Genomic DNA, 27,095 nt, shown 5'->3' with positions numbered 1-27,095 from the left:
ATAGTCGCCACAAAAACCCAGAAAATAGTCACTAAAAGTTTTTAACATTAAATTCTAATTTGTGTTTTTCTCTTCATTGTTTTTAAAAAACCAAATATGATATCGATTAAGTAGGAGTTTGAAGACACTATGTGATTTATTTTTATGTCATATGTAAATGTATAAAATATACAATGATGCATTATATATATATAGTATGAAATTTGAATCGAGAAGTAATTTTGATTATTTTTCGTAATAATATTGGATGTTTTTAATATGGATATTGCAAGTTATTTATTTTAGAAAATTAGGTCGCAATCGAAAATTAATTATCATATTTTTTTGTTGAAAAAATAGGTTTTACTAGCGAATGGTTGTTGGAGCCTTAGTCGCTACTAAAAATCACTCATGACCTTTAGTGGCAATATTTTGGGATTTTGTGGCGACTTTGTCGCCACTAAAAGTCAAGTTCTTTTGTAGTGAATCTTAGTTGGCAATGCTTAGGTGGAGGGATTAGTCCCATATGGCTTGCCACGGCACTAAAAAATTGGGGTGTTAACTCTTGAGGGTATTTGTGGTTTCCTGGGATAACTGCGGGGGTATTTTTGATCCCAAAATGTAATGGAAGGTATAAGTGGTCTATTTCGCATAGTTCAGGGGAAATTTTGACCCTTTTCCGTTTTATTTATTAAAATAAAATGTACATAACAGTCTTCACCAATCAAACAGTATGTTAATATAATATTACACGCCACGTTACGTAAATTAATTGTTTTCCCTCTTCCGGTCCCACACAGCTCTCCGCCACCCAATCGCCCCCCTCTAAATTACTCACATTTTTTTTTCTTTTTAATTCAGTCACCCATTATCTTCCCTGTTTCGCCGACACTTCTGCCGTTGCTGGCGGCGACTGCCGGTGGTCTCTGTTCTCATAGAACCCTAGGAAGCTATATATAAATTATGTATTTTCATTTTTGTTAATTGAAGCTAAATAAAAGATAAAGAGATGTCGTTATTACGAAGAAGAAGAACACCTGAAAATGAAATTCAATCGGATGTGGAGCCAAAGCTTGATGCAGAAGAAGACGATAAGAAGAGTAAGAAGAAGAATGTAAAGTCTGGAAAGAAGAAGAAATGGTCGTGTATCGATAATTGCTGTTGGTTCGTAGGATGCATATGTTGTGTGTGGTGGATTTTGTTGTTTTTATACAATGCTATGCCGGCGTCGTTCCCGCAGTATGTGACGGAGGCGATTACAGGGCCGTTACCTGACCCGCCGGGTATCAAGTTGCAGAAGGAAGGGTTGAAGGCTAAGCATCCGGTGGTTTTTATTCCTGGAATTGTCACATGTGGACTTGAACTGTGGGAAGGACATCAGTGTGCTGAAGGATTGTTTCGGAAGCGGCTTTGGGGCGGGACATTTGGAGAAGTGTACAAAAGGTAATGTCTCTGTCTGTTACTGTTCAGGGTAATTGGTTTTTTGCAAAGATTTTGGTTCTTAAATACTCTTTTGATGGCAAGAAGCATGATTTACCTTAGTTTCAGCTGGATATTGACACTGACCTCATCTCTTGAGATAGCTTCTTTCAGCTAAATATTGCTGAATAAGGAAGCTGTTTGACATTGGAAACCTTCTAGTTTTATGTTGTTCTATTGCTTGCAATTTCAACTCTGTCAAAGTTACCACTTACAAACTAATACAGTGTCTTTAAGTTGATGTACTTTAGTATATCTTCCTTCTGGCGTTGGTTCATAATGTAATTCTTGTTGATGATTAATACAAAGCTCAATATAAGATATACTTCTTGCATCAGTTAATTCTACTAAAAACAATTCTATAGTCATGATAAAAGATCTAGCTTTACAACTTAAGTGGTTTAAGTAGAGGAGATTATAGACCCTTATCATATTAGACTGCTGTTTCCAGATTGACCAAGAAACAAACTAGAGATTTCAATTTCCATAGCGAAAACTAGCATATAATTAGCCTCAATTTTTTCCGAATGTCATGGATAGTTATACTCAAGAATAACTACTTAGATATTCTACCTGTCTCAATTCACAAGCAGACAATCCATTTTAATCTGTTTTGGTTTACATGATCCTTTGCTTAATTGAAAAAGTTTCTCATACAAACCATCACTCCACTATATTGTAAATTTTGAGCATCATGTTACGCCTTTTCAACAAAGAAGTCCACTAATTTCCAATTTTTTCACTCATATACATTCTAGTCAAATAAGGCCACAAAATGAGGCAGAGCAAGTGCAACGAATAAATTTCACTTGTGGGAAGGATGTACGGCTGAAATTGTTTTAAACGATCATCTGTCTTTGGGGTAGAACAACTGTGGCATTGAATACACTGAAATTGTTCGGTCAAAGAAACTACTAATATCTAGCAATAAGGTTTGAAAAAAATTACTCCTAATAGGGAATCCACCATAATTAATTTTGCCCGTTGAATTTTTCCCTCCAGGAATTGTAAGCCTCGCAGTGTAATACATCTTTCAGTTAGGCAGTGCGACTTTCTGATTTAGTAAGAGACTTCTGTTTAGGAATGAAGGGATCTCATATTTACTTTCTTTCTTGTATTTTTTCCACTTCAAAGTCATGGTTCTTAACCTAAAACCCTTTCTTTTTTAAAGGAAAAACAAAAATAAAAAACATCTTAACCTCTAGCTCACCCCGTAAGAACTAAATCTCTGTCGCCATTGTTAGCATTTTCTTTCACTTCTTAAATTTTATGTATGGTCCTTTGCAGACCACTATGCTGGGTGAACCACATGACATTAGATAATGAAACTGGGATGGATCCTCCTGGTATTAGAGTTAGGCCAGTTAGTGGACTTGTTGCTGCAGATTACTTTGCTCCAGGATACTTTGTCTGGGCAGTTTTGATTGCTAACTTGGCTCGAATAGGATACGAGGAGAAAACCATGTATATGGCTGCATATGATTGGAGGCTTGCCTTTCAGAACACCGAGGTACTAATGTCTCCTTATGTGGTGTCGTCTGTGTTTGTATTTGATCAAATCACGTTAAAAGCTGTTCCATTAAATCATTTTAAAATGTTGTAACTGTGATGCTAAATTTTTTTCAATAGGTGCGTGACCAGACCCTAAGCCGGATAAAAAGCAATATAGAACTGATGGTTGCAACCAGTGGCAAGAAGGCAGTAATTGTTCCACATTCCATGGGGGTTGTATACTTTTTGCATTTTATGAAGTGGGTGGAGGCACCAGCTCCTGTGGGTGGTGGTGGTGGACCCGATTGGTGCGCCAAGCACATTAAAGCAGTGATGAATATTGGTGGGCCGTTGCTTGGTGTTCCAAAATCTATATCTGGCCTTTTCTCAGCTGAAGCACGGGATATTGCTGTTGCCAGGTAAACTAACTCTCTGGAAATCTTTCTTCTTTGCCAGTCAGTTAAAAGGAAGGGTGTAAATTATGTAGATCTAAATCCTTTTATTTGGTTACTGAAACTAATTTGTGACCCATGCAGTAACTTCCTTACATGCCATGAAATTATCCCTTGTTTTGTGTCTTTCAAGCTGCGTTCTGAAAACTTCGAGCATCTCCAAAATGTTAACCAGATTCCTGAAAGCTTTCTATTAATATCCTTTCAATCATTGAACTATTAAAAAGTATGTATAAAATTGTTGTTCATATCAGCACAATTCATTTTAGAGTAGGCACTAAAAGGAAAAACAAACTGCTTTAGTGCCATAAACACCCATCAACCCGGCAACACCAAACAAACATATTACTCCATAATGTCCTCGCTCAGTAGTCGGTACTCATCTTCTTCATCCTCCCTTCGTTATCATTCAGTCCAGCACCAACATCCTCCTAATCCTTTTCCAGAGCAGCAAGGTCTTTAAGTTTGTCTTGTATGTAATGTATTTTTTCTTCTTCTTTCTTTAGTAATTCACCTCAATTTCAGGGCTCTGGCCCCAGGTGTTCTGGACACGGATCTATTCCATTTTCAAACATTAGAGCACATAATGAAGATGTCACGAACCTGGGATGCAACCATGTCAATGATACCAAGAGGAGGGGACACAATCTGGGGCGGTCTTGACTGGTCACCCGAGGAAGGCTATTCTCCTTGCAAAAGTAAGTCCAGAGACGATGCTGCTCAGAATTCAGGACATCACGAGAATCAAACTACAGATTCTAAAGCAAAATATTACAGTTATGGAAGGATGATGTCCTTTGGAAAGGATGCCGCAGAGGCTCATCCATCAGATCTTAAGAGGATTGACTTTAGGGTAATCCAAAACCAAATTCTCTCATTGTTTCTCTTGTATGCGCTATTTTCCTTTATTTGTTTCAACTTTGAGCATTGATTTCATTGGTGGTGGGTGTGGGTGATTCTGGATGACCAGTTTATGGACTTCTATGATCATCAGATATGCTAAAGTCCAAGGGATTTAACTGTGTTCATGTTAACCCAGTAGCTTTAACTTAGACCATGTATATGTGTTAAAAAATGAACCAGATAAATACAAATACTAGATTTCAGACCCAGTTAATATGGGATGTGACAGAATTCCAAATCTGAATCCCTATAGCTCAAATCCTAGATCCGCCTCTGCCAGAGGCACCAAAAATAGCATAAACAAAACTATCTATGAAGTAGTTAGCACTTTGATGTTAATTTCTTGTTCTAATTATGGGTCTTTTACTTATATTTTTATGCTATACGCAAGCAGGGGTATGGCCTGTTGCCTTTCTAAAAATTGCTTCTTTTGGGGAATTGCCAAAGAATGATTTGGATACCTGGCTGGTCATAATAAAACCAGTGGGCACACATAGCATGTGTTGCATGTTTAAGAGCCAATGTGATGTGCTTGGTGTGATGTCAGTGTAAAATAATGGAAATAAATGAAGTCTAACCATATATTACAAGTGGATGATGTCCTTGTATATCAATTGTTTTTCTACACATCCTTAATAAGGCATTCCCTTTTTTTTTGTGATAAATATTAGATGAGGACTTATCCACTTAAAAAAGAAACAAATAAGATAAAGTACTGCACAAGGCATTCCTTAAACACTTGCTATCTCAAAGAAAAAATCTGCTCAGAATTTCAAAAAAAATAAAATATGCTGCCAATGTAAATGGGACGAGATGGTTACAATTAAGGTCATATTGAGCTCCCTGCTGAAAAGTGTTTCTTTACTTACAAATTATACTCCAAGCTTGTCACTTGTCGTTTTCTTTTTTCCCAAATGAGGAACTCCATTCATTATGCCAGTTCGTCTGAATTTATTATGCTCCAAAAAGACCACAAGAGTCAAAAAATTTCCATGGGTTTGCTGAAAAGCTACTGAGTAGAAGCAGAACTAGACAAGCAAAGCATCACAACTGCTAGGAAAAGCAATGGAAAATGGAACCATGTTCTCTCAAATATTTCAAATGTGAAGACCATATTGGTTATGCTATACAGTGTGCTTCGTATAGAGCAACGAAATATCTATTTCCTTTTCTTCTTGTAATTATTACTCATATTTAAGATCCCTACATCAGCAGCAGCATATGTTTAATGTGCATCAATCAAGTAATCTGAAGCAGATCTGGAGAACCATTCCCATATGCATCTTTTGGACTAATGGATGGAAAGAAAAAAGGCTTGCTTTGAAGGAAAAAAGATGCATGTTTCTAGAATTAAGAACTCTTGTTTGCTTAGTTTATATTTCTGGTGTTATAGGCGTAGGGTATATAGCCTAGATCAGTACATGGATTTCCTTAGCTTGCTAGAGGGGGTCTGATGCGGTGATGTTTTCTTATGCAGTTAGTTTTTGTACTTCCCTGTACCATCTTGATACTTTTTCAAAATAACATTTGACCTCGTGAAAAAATAAAAGTTACCAGGAGATAGAACTGAATAACATTAAAAATGGATGGTCTGTGATGTCTCAGTGTCCTTCTATGATATGGGTGCCTTTTCTTCCTATTTATGCAAATTTGTAACAACTTTTGTCTGTCTTAACTTCCTTATCAGATTTTTTTTGTGCTCACAGGCTGTAATTTCCAAAATAAATTGTCTTTTCCACTTGCTTCCTGATGTTTGTAAATAACTAGCATTTATTTACATGCAGGATGCTGTTAAGGGCAGTAATGTTGCAAATAACACCTGTGATGTGTGGAACGAGTACCAAGACATGGGTGTTAGTGGTACTAAAGCAGTGGAAGAGTACAAGGTTTATACAGCTGGAGAGATTGTGGATTTGCTCAACTTTGTTGCTCCGAAAATGATGGCCCGTGGTAATGCTCATTTTTCATATGGGATAGCTGATGATTTGGATGATCCTAAGTATTCACACTACAAATATTGGTCAAATCCATTGGAGACAAAGTGAGTCCTCTCATATTGTTGCTTTTGTGTCTTATAATGTAGTTCTTACTTGAATCGTTTCAGATAAGATGAAAAGAGGTCTTTAACTGTATAGGTTGAAGTTCAAGAACCAAAACCAAATTTGCTTTTACAGTTAAGAGTCTTGACCATCCTACTTAAAAACACACAAAAATTCAGTAGCGATTTCCAATCTGAAGAAAGAACCAACACTTCTAGGCAGTAAAGCTCTATCATTTGCCTTCTTGCGTGGTAAAGAAAAATTAGTAGCTTCCACTTGGGCAAGAATTTCTTCCCCTTTCATACAGTTTTTTAAACAGGAAAAAGTTAGGATCACAAGCCCTTTTAGATACTTTTGTTTTCTTGTGGCTCATGGAAATTACCTGAACTGTTATTTAGATTCTCTTCTTTTGGGTTCTCTTTCCCTTTCCCCCTTTTTGGACTTCTCAGAAGGTTTAGTCAAACTTGAATGTCCATGACAGGGCTTTGCTAAAATTTGCAGCAGCTTCTTTAGTTAAAACTAGTCTTAGTTAATTTGCTCTTGTATTTTGTTTTGATCTGATTTGTTTCTGCAGGTTACCAAATGCTCCTGACATGGAGATCTATTCAATGTATGGAGTTGGCATTGAAACTGAAAGAGCATATGTTTACAAGCGGATACCTACAGCAGGATGCAATATTCCATTCCAGATTGATACTTCAGCTGATGATGGTGATGAAGGTAGCTGCTTGAAATCTGGTGTTTTCACGATAGATGGTGATGAGACTGTGCCTGCATTAAGCGCCGGATTCATGTGTGCAAAAGGATGGCGAGGAAGAACTAGATTTAATCCCTCTGGTATCAAAACTTATATAAGGGAGTATTTTCATGCCCCCCCTGCAAACCTTCTCGAGGGTCGTGGTACACAGAGTGGTGCACATGTTGATATAATGGGAAATTTCGCTTTGATAGAAGATATAATGAGAGTTGCTGCTGGTGGTACAAGTGAAAACTTGGGAGGTGATCAAGTTTACTCAGATATCTTCAAGTGGTCTGAGAAGATCAATTTACGTTTGTGATCGATCATCTACTCACCAGTTTCATTGTGTCAACAACATCTTATTTATAAACTTACATACCCTTTCCACTGGATGCCATTCAAAATCTTAAGAAATGAACAGGTATTTTTCCAGATATAGTGCAGGATTTATTGCTTCCGGTGGTGTAAATTGTAATATTAACGCAGCTCATCTCGCTATGCAATAACAAAGAATAATAGGTGTGTAGTAGGGATTGAGTTGATGTTGTATCATTTTGGCATTGTGAATTTGTTGTAAGTTAAGGACTTGGGATTGGTGATTGTTGATAATATTCAAATGATTGTGTAGTCAAAGATCAACCCGCGCTAATTCAAAACGCACCATCAAAGCTTATAATTTAGCTGTGTAAGTGGAAGTTCTCATGCTTAGATTGTGAGGATTTGATCTTTTGCCTTGAGATTCTTGGGAATTGATTCACCAAACAGGGAGCACGCAAGGTAAGGTGTTCTCATCGTGTCTGTTTCATTGGAGATTTGTCAATAATATTTTCTTTCTAAACTTGATACTAATAAAGATAAAAGACATTGTGATGAAAATAGTTTTTTAAAGGCCTTGATTCAAGTGGATAAAGCAAGGAGTTTAAACTTAGATATGTGCAACTTGTAATACTCTCACCTTCTTTAATGATATGATTTTTAGTCTTAATAAATTATAAAACGTCAAACATGTTTCAATGAAGATTGATGTGTATAACTAAAATAGACAAATATTTTATATGATTAACTTAAACAACTTTTTAAACACACAAAATTTCTAATGTTTTCAAGTTCAATTAAAATAAGTAAATAGTTTGAGTATTTAAATAAAATTTACCGAAAAGAGATTAAAACATACGAGAGATAAACAATAACTAATTTCGGGATTAATTTATCCATATTTAGATTGGAATAAAAATCACGGGATAACTTATGCTAAAATTAGTTAACCCAAAATTATGCAGTAGTATTATTTTTATCCCGTATTAAAAGTAGAATGATAATACTGAAATAACCAGACGCGAACCCAGGATTTGAAGACGATGGGGGTTCTACTAAAGGTGGATGCGGGTTAGTCAAAGCACTGACACTTCATCGGAAAATAATGTCAAACAAGTACAACATCGAAGGTATATATAAATATATATTAAACAAAAATATTACATAGTTCACTCTATTGTTGGATAGTCTTGACCCTCGGTGTACACTTTGAGGTTTCTAGTTCAAATCTCGCTTGAGGTTTTTAATAGGGAAAATTGTATGAAATAGCAAACTATTAATTCAAATTAAATATTATAGCCATAGTTTCTTTTATTTGTAATTCGCAGCAAACATTCCATGTTTTTTGTCATCCCATTTATATACAGAAATATACAAATAGATCCATTCGGTATACATATGTGTTGTATAAAAATTAATTGCAGAATCCATTTGTATACCAAAATATACAAATAGAGACCCATTTGTATACCGAAATATACAAATAGACCCATTTGTATACCGAAATATACAAATAGACCCATTTGGTATACATATGTGTTGTATATATGTAGTAATTTTGTTTATATACAATTACTGTGTTTTCGTTTGTATACCGAATTATACAAATACAAATTTTTATGTATATGTATACCGAAATATACAGATTAATAGCCATGGCAAACATAAAATTTGCTATGGAGCGCAATTATACAAACTATAGCTATAACATACAAATATGATTTTTATGTTTGCTAAACCTAAAATTTACTCTTTTCAATATGCCTTTTTTGAAAAAAAAGAAGACAAAAAAAAAACGCAACACCAGAATAGAACTCACGATACTCCGCTTGCGAAGAAGCGCAATGAACACGGTCAAATCAATGCACCAACTCAACTTATGTGTTTCAGGGTGCACATTTAATTATATGATCCTTATTTAGGTATATACATGTATATACACATAATTTATTTTTGAAGTAAGCGGGTGCACATGCGCCCACTCCCTCAAACATGAGTCCGCCTCTGAAAATAACTAATCTCCAAATAATTAATACCGAAATAACTTATTCCCTAGTCAAAGGATCAACGTGCGCTTAAAACTTTAAACGGTAACAAATACTTGGCTCCTTGGACGAGATTATTACGTATTTCGGGTCTTGGGTTGAGTCCGGGAACCCATATTATAAAACGGGCCATTGAGTCTCTCTTTGGTCTAAGTTGGGCTATCCGGTACCGGTAGACCCGCAAAGACTATTGTGTTCATCTTTCAATTTTTCTTCGACACAGAGAGCATCGTCGTCTCCGATCAATCCCCCTTTCTTGATCGCTACCTTCAATCTCTCTCTCTATATCTATCTATCTATTCGTAAGTTTCTTCATCCGTATTTGATCGTATATTTGTTGGATCATCTGTTTTGGATCGGCAAAATTGATGAAGTTTCTTATCTTGTGTCTGAGCTAGAATTTTTATTTGATTTATTACTGTTTTTCGTTTTCTTGCACAACTTTATTGATTGTCTTGTGGTGAATTCGTGCGGTTTGGGGAAGATTTCTTATGGGGTGTTTTGTGTTTTCTTGTACAGCTTCATTGTTTGTGCTTGGTACGCTACACTGATTATATCTTTAGTGTTTCTTGATTTTTGTTGTTGCTTATATGGGTTAATTCTACTTGATAACTGTAAGCTATATGTATTGTAATTACAGGAAAAAGAAACCCCCAATGTGGGTTAGTATAGAGACTTTGGGGTTAGGGTTTTTATATTGAATAGGGAAAGGTTGATTGTGTGGGTGGGGTGGGGTGGGGGGTTCAAGATTGCTCCAAGATTTTAGAACTACTGCCAGTCTTACCAGACCCTAACGGTTTTCTGTCGTTTCTACGTATCCAACTCTGGTGTTTTCCTTACTTTCAGGTGGTTAGCCTAGATTCTTGATCATATTTTGGCTGCAATTACTTGCTTTAGTAATTTTGGATTCTTCTAAAATCTAATGAGTTTACCTAGGCCAGGTACTAAGACTGATGGAAGGTTTTTACTTACTTGAGAACCCATTTACTAAGGCCTAGTTTCATGTCTCCATTTGTATTAGGAAGATATATGTGCTTAGGGAATATGTCAAAGTCATAGCGTTCTATTTGTATGAGACAATGTTAAAATCTAAGCTAGTGAAGTTTCCAATACTTCTAATGGTGGTTTAATGTTGATATTCCTTTGACTCTCCTCAGGGTTGATACATTATTGATGAGCCTAACAATTCAGTGAATTTATCAGGAAGAACATCTGATATAGAATCAAGAGCGTTGATTTGTAATTTGTTAATCGTCTATATTACGAACCAGAAGTCTTTTTGTTGTTCAGGTGTTGTTTTATGTATATTATGTTCCATTTTAAATTTTAGTGATGATTTTGTTTTGATCTCTCACTAAGAAGAATATTGTTGGGGGGTGGGGGTAGGGGGTTGAAGTCCTTAGTGTTGTAGGGTATTTGAACTTATCTAGTACGTACAATTGCTAACTTGCCTTAGTTGCCTAATTATTGTTTGTGAGATACATTTTCTCCTGAAAACAGACTCTTGCAGAAGCACAAGGTAAGGCTGTGTATGATAGATCCGATTCGATATGGCCCTTCTTTAGACCCACGGATAGAGCGGGAACTTAGTGCACCTGGCTGCCGTTTGTATCGTTCTTTTTCCGCGTTCTATTACATGTTTTCTACTCGAACTTGGTGTGTGGATAGATAGTATGTCATATCTGAGAAAGAATATGCTTCACTAGCATTTTCATCTCTTGGGCAAGGACTATATATTTATTGGAGTATTGTCCTCTGCAGTGTGTAGGCTGAAGCTGAGCTGAACTGTATCCTGCTTATATCTTTCGGGAACAATATGCAGCAAGCTGTTCAGTCAAGGTCCGTTGCCAATGGATTTGGCAGTCGGAAAGGTGAAAAAGAAATGGGGACAAGGTTGGAGGGTAGAATGCAGTCTACAAAAACGACTTCCAGCAAGTCGACTGCTGTAGGTGAGAGCTGCTTACTAATAATTGTCTAAATTGCATCATATGCTTAATTCTAACTGCCATATCTTTCAGGTAAAAGGGGATCATACGAAAGTCCTTCACATGATCGACTAGTTTATTTTAGTACATGTCTTCTTGGACATCAAGTGGAAGTACAAACAATGGATGGATCTGTGTTTTCAGGGATATTTCATGCAACAAATGCTGACAAAGATTTTGGTATGTCTGAAAAATTAAAATAGATTTCTAGATAATTTTATCTGGTATTTATGACTTTGAACAGTGCTCTGGCATGTATTGAGCTATTATGCATTTGACGCTTTATTCTATCGTTGATCGTTGCACAGGTATTGTTCTGAAACTGGCCCACTTGATAAAAGATGGTTCCCAGGAGAGTAAGAATACTCCTGAATCTCTGGTCAAACCTCCATCTAAGACTTTGATTATACCGGGTAAAGAGCTTGTGCAAGTTTTAGCAAAGGTTTGTGTGTTACTTCTATGATTTTTGCTTCCAATTATTTTATGTACTCTGTTATTCTAACTTTAATATAGTTCTTAAATGATCAACCAAACAATTGATGCTGTGATGTAAGATGGTAGCATTTCATGCAAGACTAAGCTATAGATCACTTTTGACAGATGCTAGAATCAGATTTTATGTCTTGTCTGTATGTTAGACAGTTAAAGCTATAATAATGAGACTATTGCTTTGGAATAGGGTGTGCCTGCAACTTTAGATGTCTTCAGAGCTGAATTGCTGCGGGAAAAACAGTTGGAACTGTTGACAGATTCCTGCATATCACAGTCCCGTCATGGTGAGGTAGAGCGGCAGTTGGAACGTTGGGTGCCTGATGATGATGCTCTTGAATGTCCCGAGTTGGATAACATATTTGACGGCCACTGGAACAGGTAACCCCCCCCCCCCCCACACACACACACACACTCCACCACCAAAAAAAGGAAGTGTGTGATTTATCTATACGTTATAAATATCCTGTAATTGGATAAACCGACTATTACAATGAAAAATTCAAAAAAAAAATCTGTTTTCAGTTACCATCTTTTTTTTGCTGTTTACCCATTCCTAATCACCCTTCAATGTGCTGAAAATGTTAAACTTCAAGTGAGATTGTGTTCGATTCTCTATAGGTAATCATACTCACATAAGCATTTTATTAGTTTGAGTCTCTCTCTCTCTCTACTTAGACAGCTGTTTACCCTCTTTGTTTTGGAAGTTGTTTGTGATCTTCTTGCATTCTTTAGAAGTTCTTTCTAACAGATATTTCGGAATGAAAGAAAGACAAAAGAAAGGTGAGAAGCTGAAAGAGGTTTCCTTTCCCCTCTGTTCTTGTGTGTTGTTTCCTGGCCATGTCTCTCCAGTCTACCATTCTCCCCGGTCATGGCCAAAAAATCCAACAGGAAAGTAAGATATTAGATATTCCGCTACTTCCCTTCTTTCTCACCCTTCACATCAATAAACATACATAAACCTAAGCATATATGAATTCAATGTTTTCTGGAGTAGGGAATTGAGTTGGAGTATGAATTCAATATTTGGCGCGGAAAAAATTTATTTTTTTAAAAACCTTTTCCAGAATCATTCGAATCCTCTTCTAATGCCTCTAAGTAGTTCGTCTCTCGGTGGAAATTGTTAATTCATGCTTATGTTTTGCTTTTCCTTTGAGCTGTCTATTACCGGGGGAGAAAGTGGTGCCTTTCCCGTGTTCAAAGGTCTTTTTTACTTCTTCATTGGAAGTTTACCGACAGTCAGATTTGAGTCGGTGTTCTTTTTCTGCTCAATAGTGGTGCCAGATAAATGCATAGAATGGTTGCTCAACAATTGCATTCTTCAATTATTAGTGATACATGCCTATAAGTTTTCTTTTTCCCACTGTTGTCTAATTTGTGCTGGTTGTGAATTATGTTTCTTTAGCATGGCTATGTGTTTCACCTCCTATATCACTGAATAAATATGTGCTTGCAGGGGATGGGATCAGTTTCAGGCCAATGAAACACTATTTGGAGTAAAAAGCACATTCAATGAGGAACTTTATACTACAAAGCTTGACAAAGGTCCTCAAATGAGGGAGTTGGAAAAAGAAGCTTTAAGAATAGCTAGGGAAATCGAGAGTGAGGAAACACGTGATCTTCATCTAGCAGAGGTAAGATTACATAGTTACCTTTTACTTGTGCAGCGTTCTTAAAAGTTATAGCTCAGTTGCTTAAAGCGATGAGCAATGAAAGCAAGGGGTCCTCTCATCACATAGGCGAAGCAAACCAATTTCAAAGAAGCGCAAGCTTCTGACAGTTAGTGATTCGATCAAGAAGTCGCTTCTTTAATTTAACTTGAAAAGATAACAGTAATAATAAAGTAGTGCTGTTTACTTTCCAGATACACTCCAGTGTTCGCTGTCTTTTTTTTATCGCAAGGCTAACAACTACTGTTCGTTGTTTTTCCAGATTTGCTTCTTTATTATTGTTTTCTTCTTTAAGATGACTCGTTTTTCCATTTGTCTATTCTTTTTTCTCTATTTCATTGACTATTTTCCATTTCTTGATTATAAGAACGAAATGCTACAGAATTTTTGCATCTTCTGTAAATTTTGCTTCTGACTACAAAGAAGCGTGCTTTACTCACTTCTTACTTAAAACCCCAGGAGTCTTTTCTACTTTTGAAAACACCAATTGTGTGAATCCTTTGTTTTCTTGCCATTCTCTAACAGTTCTTGTTCTTCTTTTTTATTTTAACATGGTCCGTGTCTTTGAATTTTATTTCACAGGAGAGAGGAATTCAACTTCATGGGAGCCTTGAAGTTGATGAAGAAACCAGATTTTCAGCAGTTGTTAGAGGGGTTGATGATAGTGGATATGGTGATTGTGAGGACATACTGTTGGATTCGCGTAATGATGAAACATTTCAATGTATCTCTAGTTCTTCTATGGGGAAGTCATTCACTGGTACGAGTGTTGGGGAAGTTGTTGACGGTGTGGAATTCTCATCAAGATCTTCCTCAGTGGTATGTGTATGTTCATTTAGGTTCATTGTGTCTTGCATAAATTATTCCTTTGTAGTATGAGAACTTAATCCTTTGAATCGATGTACTACTAGTTATGGTTTTACGTCTGTGCTTAATTTATTTTCAACTAGCCTAGGCATTTTATTTGGATATCCCTGATATAGGAAAAGTATTTTCTAACCAGTCAAATGTCTCATCTAGTTGGGAACTTTGTTGCAGAGTACTGCTATGAAAGTGCTGGCAAATACGAGAAGTCGAGCACTATCCATATCTTGTAGATACTAAGTCCTGCTAGCAAGAATTTTTCCCTAGCTTTTCATAGTTCCAATAAAGTGGATTGAAGTGGCACTCAAAAAAATTTCCCTACCTTTTCATAGTTCCAGTAAAGTGGATTGAAGTGGCACTCAAGAATGTGACCTAGTGGTCAATGAAGTTGGAATCGACTGCCTGATTAACACAACAATCTGTCAACAAATATCAGGTGCTATGGAAGAAATTAGGCACCGGAATGAGGTGTGGTCATATGAGCTTTTGGGAAGCTAATTAGTTACAAGATTTGCTAGCACCATATCTGTACTAGGAGATACCATAGTGACTTGCTATAGGGTGGGTTCTCTGTGGACAATGTCACGTTAATTGTTTTTTGTCTTCATCATTCGATTCGTTCTATACTACAGTTAGGTGGAGGAACAGTAAGAGAGCAATTTCAATCTGTTCTCTAACTTGACATATTCGTCTTAAATCTTATTTAATCATGTGTTTCTTCCAAAATCTTCGACATCTTCAGTGGAGTTTTCATCTTTCTTCTGGAGTCTGCGATTCAAATCCCAGCCAAGGCAAAAAACTTTAAATGATTTCTTTTCATCATTCTATCATTATTGAGTTTCCCGTACTTCACAGTAGATTAGTTGAGGTGTGCACAATCTGACCTCATAAGCCATCACTATCAAAAATAAAATTAAAAAATCAAAATGGTGGTTTAAAGTGCCCGCGTTCATGTGATAGATCTATGCCTTTGGGTTTCTGTTTGTGTCTTAAGATTATATTACCGGTGTTAATCTTGCCATGTTATTGTCTGTAGGATGAATTGCAATCTTCTCAGTTGAGTACCAGCAGGGATGTCTATCAGACTTACTATGATGATCATAGCAAACAGTCATCAGCTGAACATGTTCCTCAAAGTGCCTCGAAGATGGATGAGAGCAGGTTGTTAACAGTGTTTCTGTCTGTCATTCTGACATTCCTTCTCTACTTAGTCTGAGAAGTCTACATTCTGGTATCATGTTTATTACTGTTAAAGAGAAATACAATAAATCCTTACCCCTTTAGCAGTCAAATTTTGTTGCTCCTAACCAAGTTGTCCTTTAGGGGGCACAAAATCACTTTCAGTGAACATGATGGAGCTAGTTGCAATGAAGAGGAGACAAGAATGCAAATGGTAGCGTAACTTATATACTTATTGCTGTCATTGAAATCTACAACTTTATTATTCCTTTTTTTCTTGCTTTGAAAAGCTCTCATGGTCTGTACTTGTTTCTTGTAGTTAGCTGAAGGGGCTCATACATCAATACCTGAAGGTGAGTTTGTCTTGAGGTGCTCAAGTAGTCAAATATCCATGCCCGCAACTTGTTAGAATAGGGTTTTGATAAATATTTCCCTTCTTGCTACATGCTGCTAGCTGACTTGTAGCCTATCATCTTCCCTCCCCTCAAAATAGCTCCCCCCGTGAATTGATATTTAAATAGGATGTCATACTAGAGGATAAAAGTTGTCTGCCTCAAGATTGTAGAGCATGTAACTTTGGTCTTTTGCCATCAGTAAAACAAAAAAAACTCTCTTTTTTCTTAACTACTGCCCACCAGCTAAAAAGAAGGAGTGGGTAGTGAAGGTCTAGGTATGCTTCATTAGTTCTTGATAGATTTTGTACATCTCTGAATTCTACTTAAACAAATTGTATACTGAGCAGTCAAAGTAATTGATTAATTTTGGTGGCATTACTTTTATGGATGTTCATGTGAATCAAGGATGCATGGGCTCCTTAAAGATATTCTTTTTTAATGGTAAATCTTAGACTTAACAGTCTCCCTTTCTTACTATAGTTCATCTCCTTTACAGTCATGCTTGTGTGATGATAGTTACTTCTAGGCTGTTGTACAGTATACTGATCCATAACAACTGGCGCGCTTCGTGCTGTGTCTGTTCTTTCTATCTTGTGTGTTTAAAAAACGTGTTTCTTTGTCTCGTTTTATTGGGAGTTAAAAGCAGTGTTATCAGATCTGCTCTTAAACCACGCTTAATCCCTGAGCGAGGCTCATAACTTGTTGAGCGCTTTGTCTCGCTTAATGTGCACTTTAGCTTCGTCATCAAGGCACTAAGGCATACTTTTCCTTTCCTATGTGCCTCTTCTGAAAAGGCGGCACTAAATTATTGATATTTCACTTTATCCTAATTTTTTATAATCAATTTCTTTGATCATATATTTGTCATGCATGCTTATAATTATTAGTCTTGGGCATATATATTTGTATTTTTCTCCCTTTGTGCCTTTTTTCATTAGAGTCCACGCTTTATTTGTGCTTAAAGCTACGTACCTTAGAGCTTTTTTGCGCTTTTTACTTTTAATAACATTGGTTATAAATTACCTTTCATGCATCTCTGTTGATTTTAAGGTTTTTACATGTAGATTCCAAGTCATCACTAAGAGTGAAAAAGGAAACCTTGGATAAGGGTGTGTCGTCTATGGATGTCTCTGCATTGTCTCCCCTTCCTGAATTTCAGGAAAAGATCACAGGTTCTTTTAGTGAAAAGGGGGCTGTCGGGTCTTCCAAGAGTCGAGACAATACCAGATCTGCTAATTCTTGTGTCAGACCTAGCAGTTCTGCTGTATCCTCTATTCATGGAGCAGGTGCTGTGTCTAGCAATGGATTATCACGTAGCTCTTCCGTGAGTTCATTTTCTTCCGAAAAATCCACGAAATCCACCTTAAATCCACATGCTAAGGTAAGAGTTCTTCTTTGATACCTTTTTCTATTCAGCAAACCATGACTGTCAGCAAGCAATCATGACTGTCAGTTATGCTTATGTTGAATTTTCTGTCAGGAATTTAAATTTAATCCCAGTGCGAAGAGCTTTGTCCCATCTCAAGCGACTTTGAGACCGGCATCTCCAGTGTCTGATAATTCCTTCTACTATCCAGCTGGGATGGCTGCTATGCCACAGATGCATGGCATGTCTATGGGTGTTGGGGTAATGATGCTTGTGGTTATTACTGCTTGGTGCTGTGTTTATGATGCTGCTGCTGCTTTTTGTTTATCTGGGTACTTTTGAGTCCATATGATCTGGTTAGGACAAGATATTTCATTTGATCGAGTTGGACCAATATAGAATCAAAGTACCAGTATGGGATGTAGGACTTGCAAATGATCACCTCTCTTACTTTTTTTCTTAAAAAAATGATTCGTAGGATGGTAACTTCTGTTGGCGGAATAACGGACACTGAATCTTTTGATTGTTTTTTCAAAATATTACTTATATATTTTCCATAGTGGTGTTAAAACAAATACTTTGTGGTCACTTCATCCTGTTATATTTTGTTGTTACCTCATCCTTTATTTGCTGAGGACGTGGACGAAGTTCGTGGGTTGCAACATGAGGACTTCCGTTCCGAGGGGATCATCCTTCCTAGTACTTTGCCCAAGCACACTTGACTTGGGAGTTCTATGGTTAGTCAACATAAAAGGGGTATAGAAAGAGATAAAAGTATCAGCCACCTGATTTTGCATGTACCCTTAATTGTGATTCTTTTCCAGTTTCCACTGGTGACTGTATCATGGCTGCAATTCTGTTGACTAGTGATGACTGTGATCCTCTTTAGACTAGATATTTGGAGTATTCTTCAGGAACATAGATACGAGATTGAATTGCAAGCTGTTCCCAAATTTGTTAGATAGCTGGTGAAGTTCATGAATTTTTGAATCTGTTTGTCTTGTGTGATTGGGCAAGCTGTTGCTTCTCTCTCATTGTGTCTTAACTTTTTCCTTTGGGCGTGGGGTGTTTCTGATGTTTACGTTGCTCACATAATTTTTGCAGGTTGGTCCATCGTTTGCTGGACATCAGTCTGTTGTATATAATCCACAGGGTACCCCTGCGCCACAGCCGTATTTTCATCCAAATGGACCTCAGGTTTGTCATTATCTTGGCAATATCCCTTTGTACGTGCTGATTGTTCTGCCTGTACTATTTGAGAGATTTGGTCAATGCACTAATCATTGTGCCTATTAAATTTAAGTGGATTGCATAATGCTTAAAATTTCTACCTTCGGTTGCAGTATGGACAGCAGATGATGATTGGTCACCCTCGGCAAGTTGTCTACATGCCAACTTATCCCCCTGTAAGAATCTGTTTTTGGCATTGTACCTTCTACTTTTTCAGTATTGCGCAGTTACAGTCTTCTGGCCATTTTAGTAGCTCTCATTGTGATAAAGTCAAGTTTTGGTACCTTGCTTGATAAGAATTGACGATTATTCATATTGGTCCTTGTCCAAAAACAGGTTATCAGTTATATGAATCCATAATATCCAAGTCACTCCATTTAAATTCGTCTCGATCCAATTTGATAAAACAAAATTAGTTCTTATAGCACTAGAAACTACTCTCTACTTTCTGACATGGGAGCATGACTAAAAGTTAGACCCAACTAATTGGTATCTCCTGTTGAGATCTTTTTTTCCAATCCATTTTTTTTTGCTAGGTCTGCTTAGATCTCAAGAGATTGTAGGTCTTGGGGGATGTCTTCCTTTCTTTCATGTGATTTGGGGTCTACCTCATTTCTTTTTTACTCATTCAGTTACCAATTTACCATGGTTTGAGGTTTTACACTTACCGACATCCGAAGGTTGATATAAGACATTCTTTTCAAGTAAAAGTTCTCATTAATAATAACTAGGCCAAACTTGGCCATAGACGAGAGATATACCAAAAAGGGGGAAACCTACAAAACATGGTTTTCTCCAAAACACACCCAATCCTCTATACAAACAGGAACTACAATGGGTGTGTTACAACCTGTTTTTAACCAAGTAAAAAGTGCTTCAGAATTTGGCTATTTATTTTGCAAAAATAGAAGAGCTGTCACATAATTTCTAATGGAAATAGGAAACTAGTCACTGCCACCAAGCCGAGAATAATGCAACCACTTTATCTCGACTACCTTTGCAATATTAAGGTGATATAAGTTAATTTAATGCCAACAAAAAAAAATATTTATAACATTACCAGTTTCAAAAAAATAAAAATAAAAAATAATTATTTATAATCATTCAAGTTATTGTAGATACATTTGGAGAAATGAACACTGTCAAAGTAGAGTTGTCATAATGTAGTAGAATTATGTTTTTTAATATGATGTTACATGGATTATTCATATCTTTAAATGTCGACATCACTTGCAAAAAGATCTTGTGTAAGCTGCTGATCACACTCGACTGGCAATATTACATGTGCTTAGTTGAGCATGTCCCAATGTTTTCTGTATTTTCAAGGATACATCATCCTATTGGTTAGCTTCACATTGGCGATCAACCTACCACAACTTTTCTCTTTTATCAAGAGTCAGGACTATGCAATCTAAGCAAAGCTTCACACAAGCCATGTGATGGGACCTTCTTCCCATTTATCTGATGAATTTTCTGTTTATAAGGAGAAGAACATATGATAATAGAATTACAAACTATTAGCTTTAGCTTTCTTTCTTTATCTATCTTGATTGATGCCAACAGGAATCACCGTACAATGGAAGAGGAGAGTATTGACCAGTTCTTGGTGACCTGCATCACTTGGTGGCTTAACCCTTTGCTGATACTGGAAACAAATTTCTGGCAGTAGATTGCATGGATCATTTATTGGTGCATAAAGTCTTCTGATAAAATAACTGCAATCTGCACCTGCTGGCTGAAATGGTTCTGTTAGCATTCCTGTATAATGAAGAATTAATTATTCTGCTTTTCGTAATCGTAGTGTTTTTGTTTTTTGTAAGCTCTTAGATGTTCTTTGTCATACTGGAGATTATTTCTCATCTTTCGGGTTTGTTCAACTTTTTTTTTTCCTTGGACAATATTTAACCAGTCTGCCCTATATTGTCTTATTTCATGATAGTTTTGGTGTGTAAAATTCATTTCCGTTCATCTTTTTGCTCTTGATAGTGTTTGCGGTGCAAAATGATTGTTCTATGGACAAATTTTGCAGTTGTTAAGTCTGATTTTAGTATTGACGTCACTTCCTCGTTTCTCCGGCAATTTAACTGTGATCCATGTCTTTGCATATTCATGGCATTGTTGAAGAATAGCAGGTGGTTATATGGCATTGATACTCCTCTGGTAAGAGGCTCTATAATCCTTTAAATTTTTAAGGCAAAATTCATCAAAGACCACTAGATATATAGGGAGGTTGTGGATTAGATGGAAGGTTAGTAAGGTGGTTGAGCATTCTTTTGTTTTTCGACGGGATTAGGCATGGTGATAGTTTGCAGCACCGTGTTTGTCATAGTAGTAGCCGTATTCATGTAATTTCTTGCTTTTGTCATCTGTTGTAGTGTTCGTTTGTTGGTGATTGCACTACTTTTTTGATGTTAATGTTCCTTGACTTGCATCTTAGGCTACTTTGAACTTTGAGCATACTTCCATGTGAAAATTTCTACTTTATTAGAGCCAATCATACTCACCGTCGGAGTTGACAACCATAAAATGAAGAATTTCACATCCATTTGTTTCGTGAAATGTGGATAGACCAAAAGTGGAAATTTATAGTACAGTGATTTTAATAAAAGGCTAGGCTCGATTGGCTTGCGAAGAGAGTCATTTTTTGTGTTACATCTTTGAATTTGAGAGAGGGCTTTCCTCTTATATAGATCTGAAAGGATTCGTCCATAGGCGTGATTAAATATTGTTTGTCCATAGTTTAAATAAAAATAAAATAGGTATTTTGTAACAATATAGACATGTTAGTGAAATGCCTAAAAGAATCAAATTGAAACCCAAACTTGATTAAAGCTTACAAATAATATAACAATCATAACATAAGTCTTATTTCATCTTCTTGAAATAAACGAGGACAAAAACTCAATTATATCTTTAATGTATTCGATATATAGTAATTGTATTCTTCGTTTCAAACCGTATGGTCAAATAATAAAAGGAATATACCAATATTATTTTGTACGCGAATTATCTATGTGGAGTTTAATTATTTATGTACTATTAACTATTCCATTTTTTATCATAGATTATACCATAGGTAAAATATATAAATTAATTATGCCAGTTTTTAAATAGCAAATCAAACAAAATGTTAAACTTACCTGGACAAACCACCAACAAATTTAATACCCGCATAACTAATCTCGGAACAATCTCTCATGTTAGAGGAAGAGAGTCCTTTATACACATCACATAAAATGACAAAAGAAGTTGTTGATGTAATATTAATCTAGTCAAAAAGAAATACACCTCTTCAAGTTTCTCTCCTTTTTTTGGCTTTTGTCTTTTTCTGCAGTGCCATTTTTCTTGCTCAAGTAAGGAGGAAACCAAAACAATAAACCTCTTCTGTGTCGTTTTCGCAGCCAAAGTTTTGTTGTTCTGTATACAGAGAGACTGGACTGGGACTTGGACTTCTTAAAGAAGCAAAATAATCAGAGGTGTTTGAATTCTGGGTTTGGTTCAACCACAAACTCTGTTCAATTTTCACAAAATCAACAAGGTTTGTTTACTATTTGTTGCATGCAAAAATGGGTTTTTTATCTTTAACAACTGCTTTGTTTTTGTTGATTCTTTAGGGATATACTAGTATACTACTCTGTTTGTTACCTCGGTTGCATTTTTCATTTCTTTTGAGTTTCAAAAAAGTGCATTTGCTTTAGTATCTCTATTCATTGTTGTGAGATTTACCATTTTTTAACAAGTAAAATTAGCTTCTGTTTGGCCTTAGATTTTGAAGTTAGAAATTTCAAAATTGAGTTTTGATGTTGTGATTTTTGGAATCTGAAGTTGTGTTTGGACATGCATTTTACTTTTTGAAGTTTTGTGAGTGCACGAGTCAAAAACCCAACAATAAGTTCAAGCCCCTTTTTGGGAACTTGAAATATTTGAAGACTTCCAACATTTGATCAATTTTTTTGGCCAAATAGATATTTGAAGATAAAGTACATGTTTCATCTTAGAGTCATAAGCAGTGGAGGAGCCCGAATTTTCACTGAAGGCGAGTCAAAAAATATGAAGTACACACAAAGAAGCCAAGTTTATTCAATATGTAGTATATATAGATTTAAAAAGTTACCTAGCTATACAGTGTAGAAGTGTATTATGTCTAAGTCTGAGGATTGTAAAGTTATGACTTAAGTATGTTGTATTACCTATGGTCAGAAAATGTTTCTTCCGAAAGGATTCTGAGCTGAGTTAGTATCTTAACCCCATTTTGTTAGTGTTAATGATCATCACTCAATTCTGTAGATTTACAGATGCAACAAATGTCGACATTTCCTGGTCCTCAAAATTCCAAGGAATTGAATTATCATATTCAAGATCAGGATTCCTCGTCTACTCAATCAACGAGTCAATCATGTCCTGAAGCTGCTAATGAAGGAGAAAGAAAAAGCCACGGGAAAAGCAGTATGCCTTTGCAAGCAGGTGAGAATATTCACTTTTGTTCTGCATCTTTTGAGATTCATAAATAGAACACTTTTAAGTTATGTCAGAGAATTTTTGAAACAAAGTAAGCATGTTTGCGATTAGCTTGTTTATAACTGTTTTCTCTATATCAATTAGGAGAAGCTAATTGATAGGAGTGTAGAAGAGAAATTTGCAAATTGATTGTTTAGTAGGTTGATCTAATTAAGTACTTCCATGTTGTTCCTCCAAATCTGATCGGTCACAGCCTTTTAATGTGGTGGATTGTATGTTCTTATTAGCCTGCTAAGGAGGCACCACAGAAATAAACTTGAAATGTCGATACAAGGCCTGTACTACAGATTGCTTCACTTGTTTTTTGAGTTAGAATAGAGAGCTCATTTCTTGAAAGTAGGTTATAATTCTATTGCTAGACAGTGATGATTGAACAGACTGGAGAAAGTTATCTCTTTCAAGCTTTATTGCTTTGGGGCGTAATACCCGTACACCCCCACTTAAGCATCGAAAGATATACGCAAACTAAATGTTGTGTCATGCTGCCCCTTCATTTCTCGTTCCTTTAGAAGGGCAGACATTCTTAATATCTAAATCATCTAGCTATTTCATGACCCACATGATATGTAAGGTTGATTATGTTGTATTTCGTATTTGGCTTACTAGCTGTTAGTGAGTTTGGTTATTTTAAACAGCCACAGCTCTCCTTTTCCCTCAATTTTCACTTATTTCTTTTCTGACTTCTGCATTTTCTTAATCTGATCCTGTGGATATCTGCTTGGACCACACCAGGCAGTGTTAGAAGTAGTGGGAAGTCCGATGATTCCCAAAGTGTGTCAAGTCAAGAGCATGGTTGGACTTTCGATATGTATCAGAAAAATTTTGTGAGTTCATTAAGTTAGTTTTTCCCTACTCTTTTTATACACAATCTACAACAAAATAACAACATACCCGGTGTAATCCCACAAGTGGGGATATGCAATCTCTAGTAAATTATTTATGTATTTATTGGTCTTTATTAGGCTGTTGTTCCTTTTCCTCATCCGGATCCTTACTATCACGGTCTAGTTGCTGCCTATGGAAATCAAGCCATGGTGAGTACAATTAAAGCTCAATTATTTTTGTATTGATGATGTGCACTGCTTATTTGGTTGTGTAAGACACTCAGAGAAAGAGAACTGAACTTTTTCCATTTGATTGTTTTATCACATTCTCTTCTTTATGATGATCAGCAATTCTTTTGAGTAATTCTAGCACAACCGGCTCTAAAAGAGCCATTATGTCATCAATATTTTCACTAGAATTTCAATTAAAATTTTTGGTTATGTCATCTAAGAAAAACCTCCCTTTTAAATCTGTCTGGCTGATTCCTAATTTTACATTGAAACCCCCCCCCAACCTTTTTTTTTTTTACTAGTTCCATTTGTTCTTCATTAACATATGCAACAAACATATGAAACCTCTTGTGGACATTTTCTTGTTTCCAGTGATCTCGACTATCTTAGGGTGAGTAAATCATTCAGTCCATTGAATATGAACAAGTTATACTATAGCTTTTAGCGAGGCACTTGTATTTGAAAAACCACCCAACTAGTGAATAACCAGTGTGCTCCAAATAATCACTCAAAAGTGAAGAACTTGTTTTCAACTCTTCTTCTCCTTTTTCTTTTTTTGTTCCGTAGGAAAGAGAACTTTTTTTGGGTGGGGTGGGGGGAAGGATAGTGTTATATGGTTCTCAGTATGATATCTAGGTCATGATCCACCTGCAACACCCCCTCCCCCCTACCCCTCCAACCAATTTGTAATATTTGATATGTACTATTAGAATAAATGAAAACCACCTAAAACTACTAATCAGTGTTGGATTGATTCAATCTGGTATCAGCACTTTTTAACTTTTTCTTCAAAGAAATTAGAGATGCGCTAAACTTGTGTTGGCTTTGCATTTCTGTGAAGGATCATAAGTAAATTCTAGAAAAGGTCTATGCCATTTTAGAGGTTCTTTGGATTATCCTAATCACTTTGCATCTGCTTTACTTTGATGATTCCTTGCTTTTTTTGGCCAACTTATTCTTTGGAGAAGGAAAGTCCACTCATATGTTCAAGTGAATTTAAATATTATAACACCAAACATGAGATCCTTCATACAGACTTGTTCGATTAGATATTTGGCATTCGCTACATTAAATATCAAAGGCATCTCCAATTAGTGGTATAAGTATATGGTCCCCATCCCTCAGTTTCTCTCTTATATAGATACCTATTGTTATCTTTTATGTCAAGCTGCCCATGATTAACCAAGTCTTTTGTTACACTTGTATTTGTTTAAGCCAGTGTGATCTGCCGATGCCCCCTGTTGGATCCTTACCATTTAGTTTTCTTCAGGTTCAATCCCAAATGTTAGGCATGGTTTCTCCTCGCGTGCCACTTCCGCTTGACCTTAAGCAAGATGAGCCTATATTTGTCAATGCTAAACAATATCAGGCTATCCTCAGGCGTAGACAGTACCGTGCTAGGCTGGAGGCTCAAAACAAACTCTCTAAAGGACGGAAGGTAAGTGTTTGATAATGGTTCAGCTTCACCCTTCTTGTTGCTTAGTATTTAGGCACTCACTCGTACGGGTATACATGTGTTTATGTGCTTTCAGTGCAAATCCAGGATTTACACCTAATGCGTATGGCTTTTATGTTCTCACCACTAAATCCATTGTATTTTTGCAATTATGGGTTTGGATATTTTTTGAATCTTTAATGATTTTTCATATAAAGAAGCTGGGTTCATTTGAACCTACTATCATGCTAAAACAACCCACTGATTACCCTTAACGCGGTGTAATATTGTCTGCTTTGGGCCAAGCTTGCATGGTTTTCCCTAGAAGGTCTCGCACTATTAAGTGCATCCAACACCGTATAAGTAGTTTGTTCTTTTCTACATTTCATGTTGGGCTATGTTCACACACAGCTAACACCTGCTAAATCTAGATTGCATCCGCCTTTATGTGCTTTAGTCCTCTTATTTTTCTTTGACAACACATTTCAGCCATATCTCCATGAGTCCCGGCATCTTCATGCATTGAATAGGGCTAGGGGACCCGGTGGGCGCTTTGTCAATATGAAGAAGACTCGAGAGTCCAAATCCCCTGATTTGATCAATGGTCAAGACAATCAGGTATCTGATGAGCTGCAACTCGACACAAAAATGTTGGAGCCCAATGTTCATCAATCCAGAAGCTACTCCACACCAGTATACTCTGGAATCACTAGTGGCTCGAACGGTGATGCTATTTACCATCACCAATCATTTAAGTACTCCGCCTTCTCAGCGCGTAACAGAGGGACCTCACAGCTGGACAAAGAGAAGAAAGATAACACGAGCAATCCATGTTTTTGATGCAAGTGTTGCTATTAAAAGTGGGAAGTCATCCTTGGCTATGTTAGTATTGTAGTACATTATTCTGAAAACTTAATAGTTAGTCCATAACCCAGCATGGTTGTTTTCTATTTAATGTTTTAAATACCTCAATTTTTTAGTTTATTGTGGCTGGTTTATGTTTTCTTCGCAACTTTTTATCGAATAATTGGTGGTTTTTTTCCTTTTTTTTTTGTTTTCTCATCTAGTGTCCGCTATCATATTGGAACTCGACTAAATCCTGATTTGCATCGGAAAGTCGTAAAGTTTTGTTATTCGTTTCTATTTCTTACTCTCTTTTTTTTCGGTTATTCATGTTAACCTAACACTATATATATGTCCATAGAATCAGAATTAACAATAATAAATTATGAAAAACTCAACTAGTCCAAAATTTAATAATCATCATAAATTGAGCATATCTAATATAATCTATTACTCAAAAGCGATTAAAATGTAAATAAAGTAATACAATAAAGACATAAATATGCCGAACATTAGTTAGTTAATTATGTTCTTGCTTTCTCAGTTCTATTAGGATATATATTTAAGTTAGATTGACAATTTTCGAAAAAAATTCACTATTAGAAAAATTATTCTTTGTACTCA

At 36.2% G+C, this 27,095-nt stretch overlaps 3 protein-coding genes across 3 annotated transcripts; all 3 read left to right on the top strand.

The window, feature by feature from the left end:
* Positions 1–853: 853 nt before the first annotated feature.
* Positions 854–7,637, top strand: LOC125820592 (phospholipid:diacylglycerol acyltransferase 1-like). Its single transcript, XM_049499996.1, has 6 exons — positions 854–1,422; positions 2,746–2,968; positions 3,088–3,368; positions 3,927–4,254; positions 6,089–6,345; positions 6,918–7,637. Exons 1-6 carry the CDS (start codon positions 989–991, stop codon positions 7,399–7,401), a joined length of 2,007 nt encoding a protein of 668 aa, XP_049355953.1. The 5' UTR covers positions 854–988; the 3' UTR covers positions 7,402–7,637.
* A 1,961-nt stretch (positions 7,638–9,598) lies between these two features.
* LOC125820676 (polyadenylate-binding protein-interacting protein 4-like) lies at positions 9,599–20,578 on the top strand. Its single transcript, XM_049500098.1, has 15 exons — positions 9,599–9,744; positions 11,204–11,391; positions 11,461–11,607; positions 11,736–11,869; positions 12,107–12,297; positions 13,373–13,550; positions 14,169–14,405; positions 15,487–15,611; positions 15,774–15,843; positions 15,949–15,982; positions 17,089–17,405; positions 17,505–17,651; positions 18,495–18,587; positions 18,734–18,796; positions 20,184–20,578. Exons 2-15 carry the CDS (start codon positions 11,259–11,261, stop codon positions 20,214–20,216), a joined length of 1,902 nt encoding a protein of 633 aa, XP_049356055.1. The 5' UTR covers positions 9,599–9,744; positions 11,204–11,258; the 3' UTR covers positions 20,217–20,578.
* A 1,487-nt stretch (positions 20,579–22,065) lies between these two features.
* LOC125820831 (nuclear transcription factor Y subunit A-3-like) lies at positions 22,066–26,468 on the top strand. Its single transcript, XM_049500268.1, has 5 exons — positions 22,066–22,158; positions 22,908–23,962; positions 24,101–24,172; positions 25,464–25,631; positions 26,118–26,468. The coding sequence occupies exons 2-5, from the start codon at positions 23,945–23,947 to the stop codon at positions 26,466–26,468; spliced, it is 609 nt and encodes a 202-aa protein (XP_049356225.1). The 5' UTR covers positions 22,066–22,158; positions 22,908–23,944.
* Positions 26,469–27,095: the final 627 nt, after the last annotated feature.

The sequence above is a fragment of the Solanum verrucosum genome, unplaced genomic scaffold, assembly GCF_900185275.1.
Source record: "Solanum verrucosum unplaced genomic scaffold, falcon-dt-bn FXZP01000117.1, whole genome shotgun sequence".
In the NCBI taxonomy this organism is placed as follows: Eukaryota; Viridiplantae; Streptophyta; class Magnoliopsida; order Solanales; family Solanaceae; genus Solanum; species Solanum verrucosum.
This window is presented reverse-complemented; position numbering and strand designations above follow the sequence as displayed.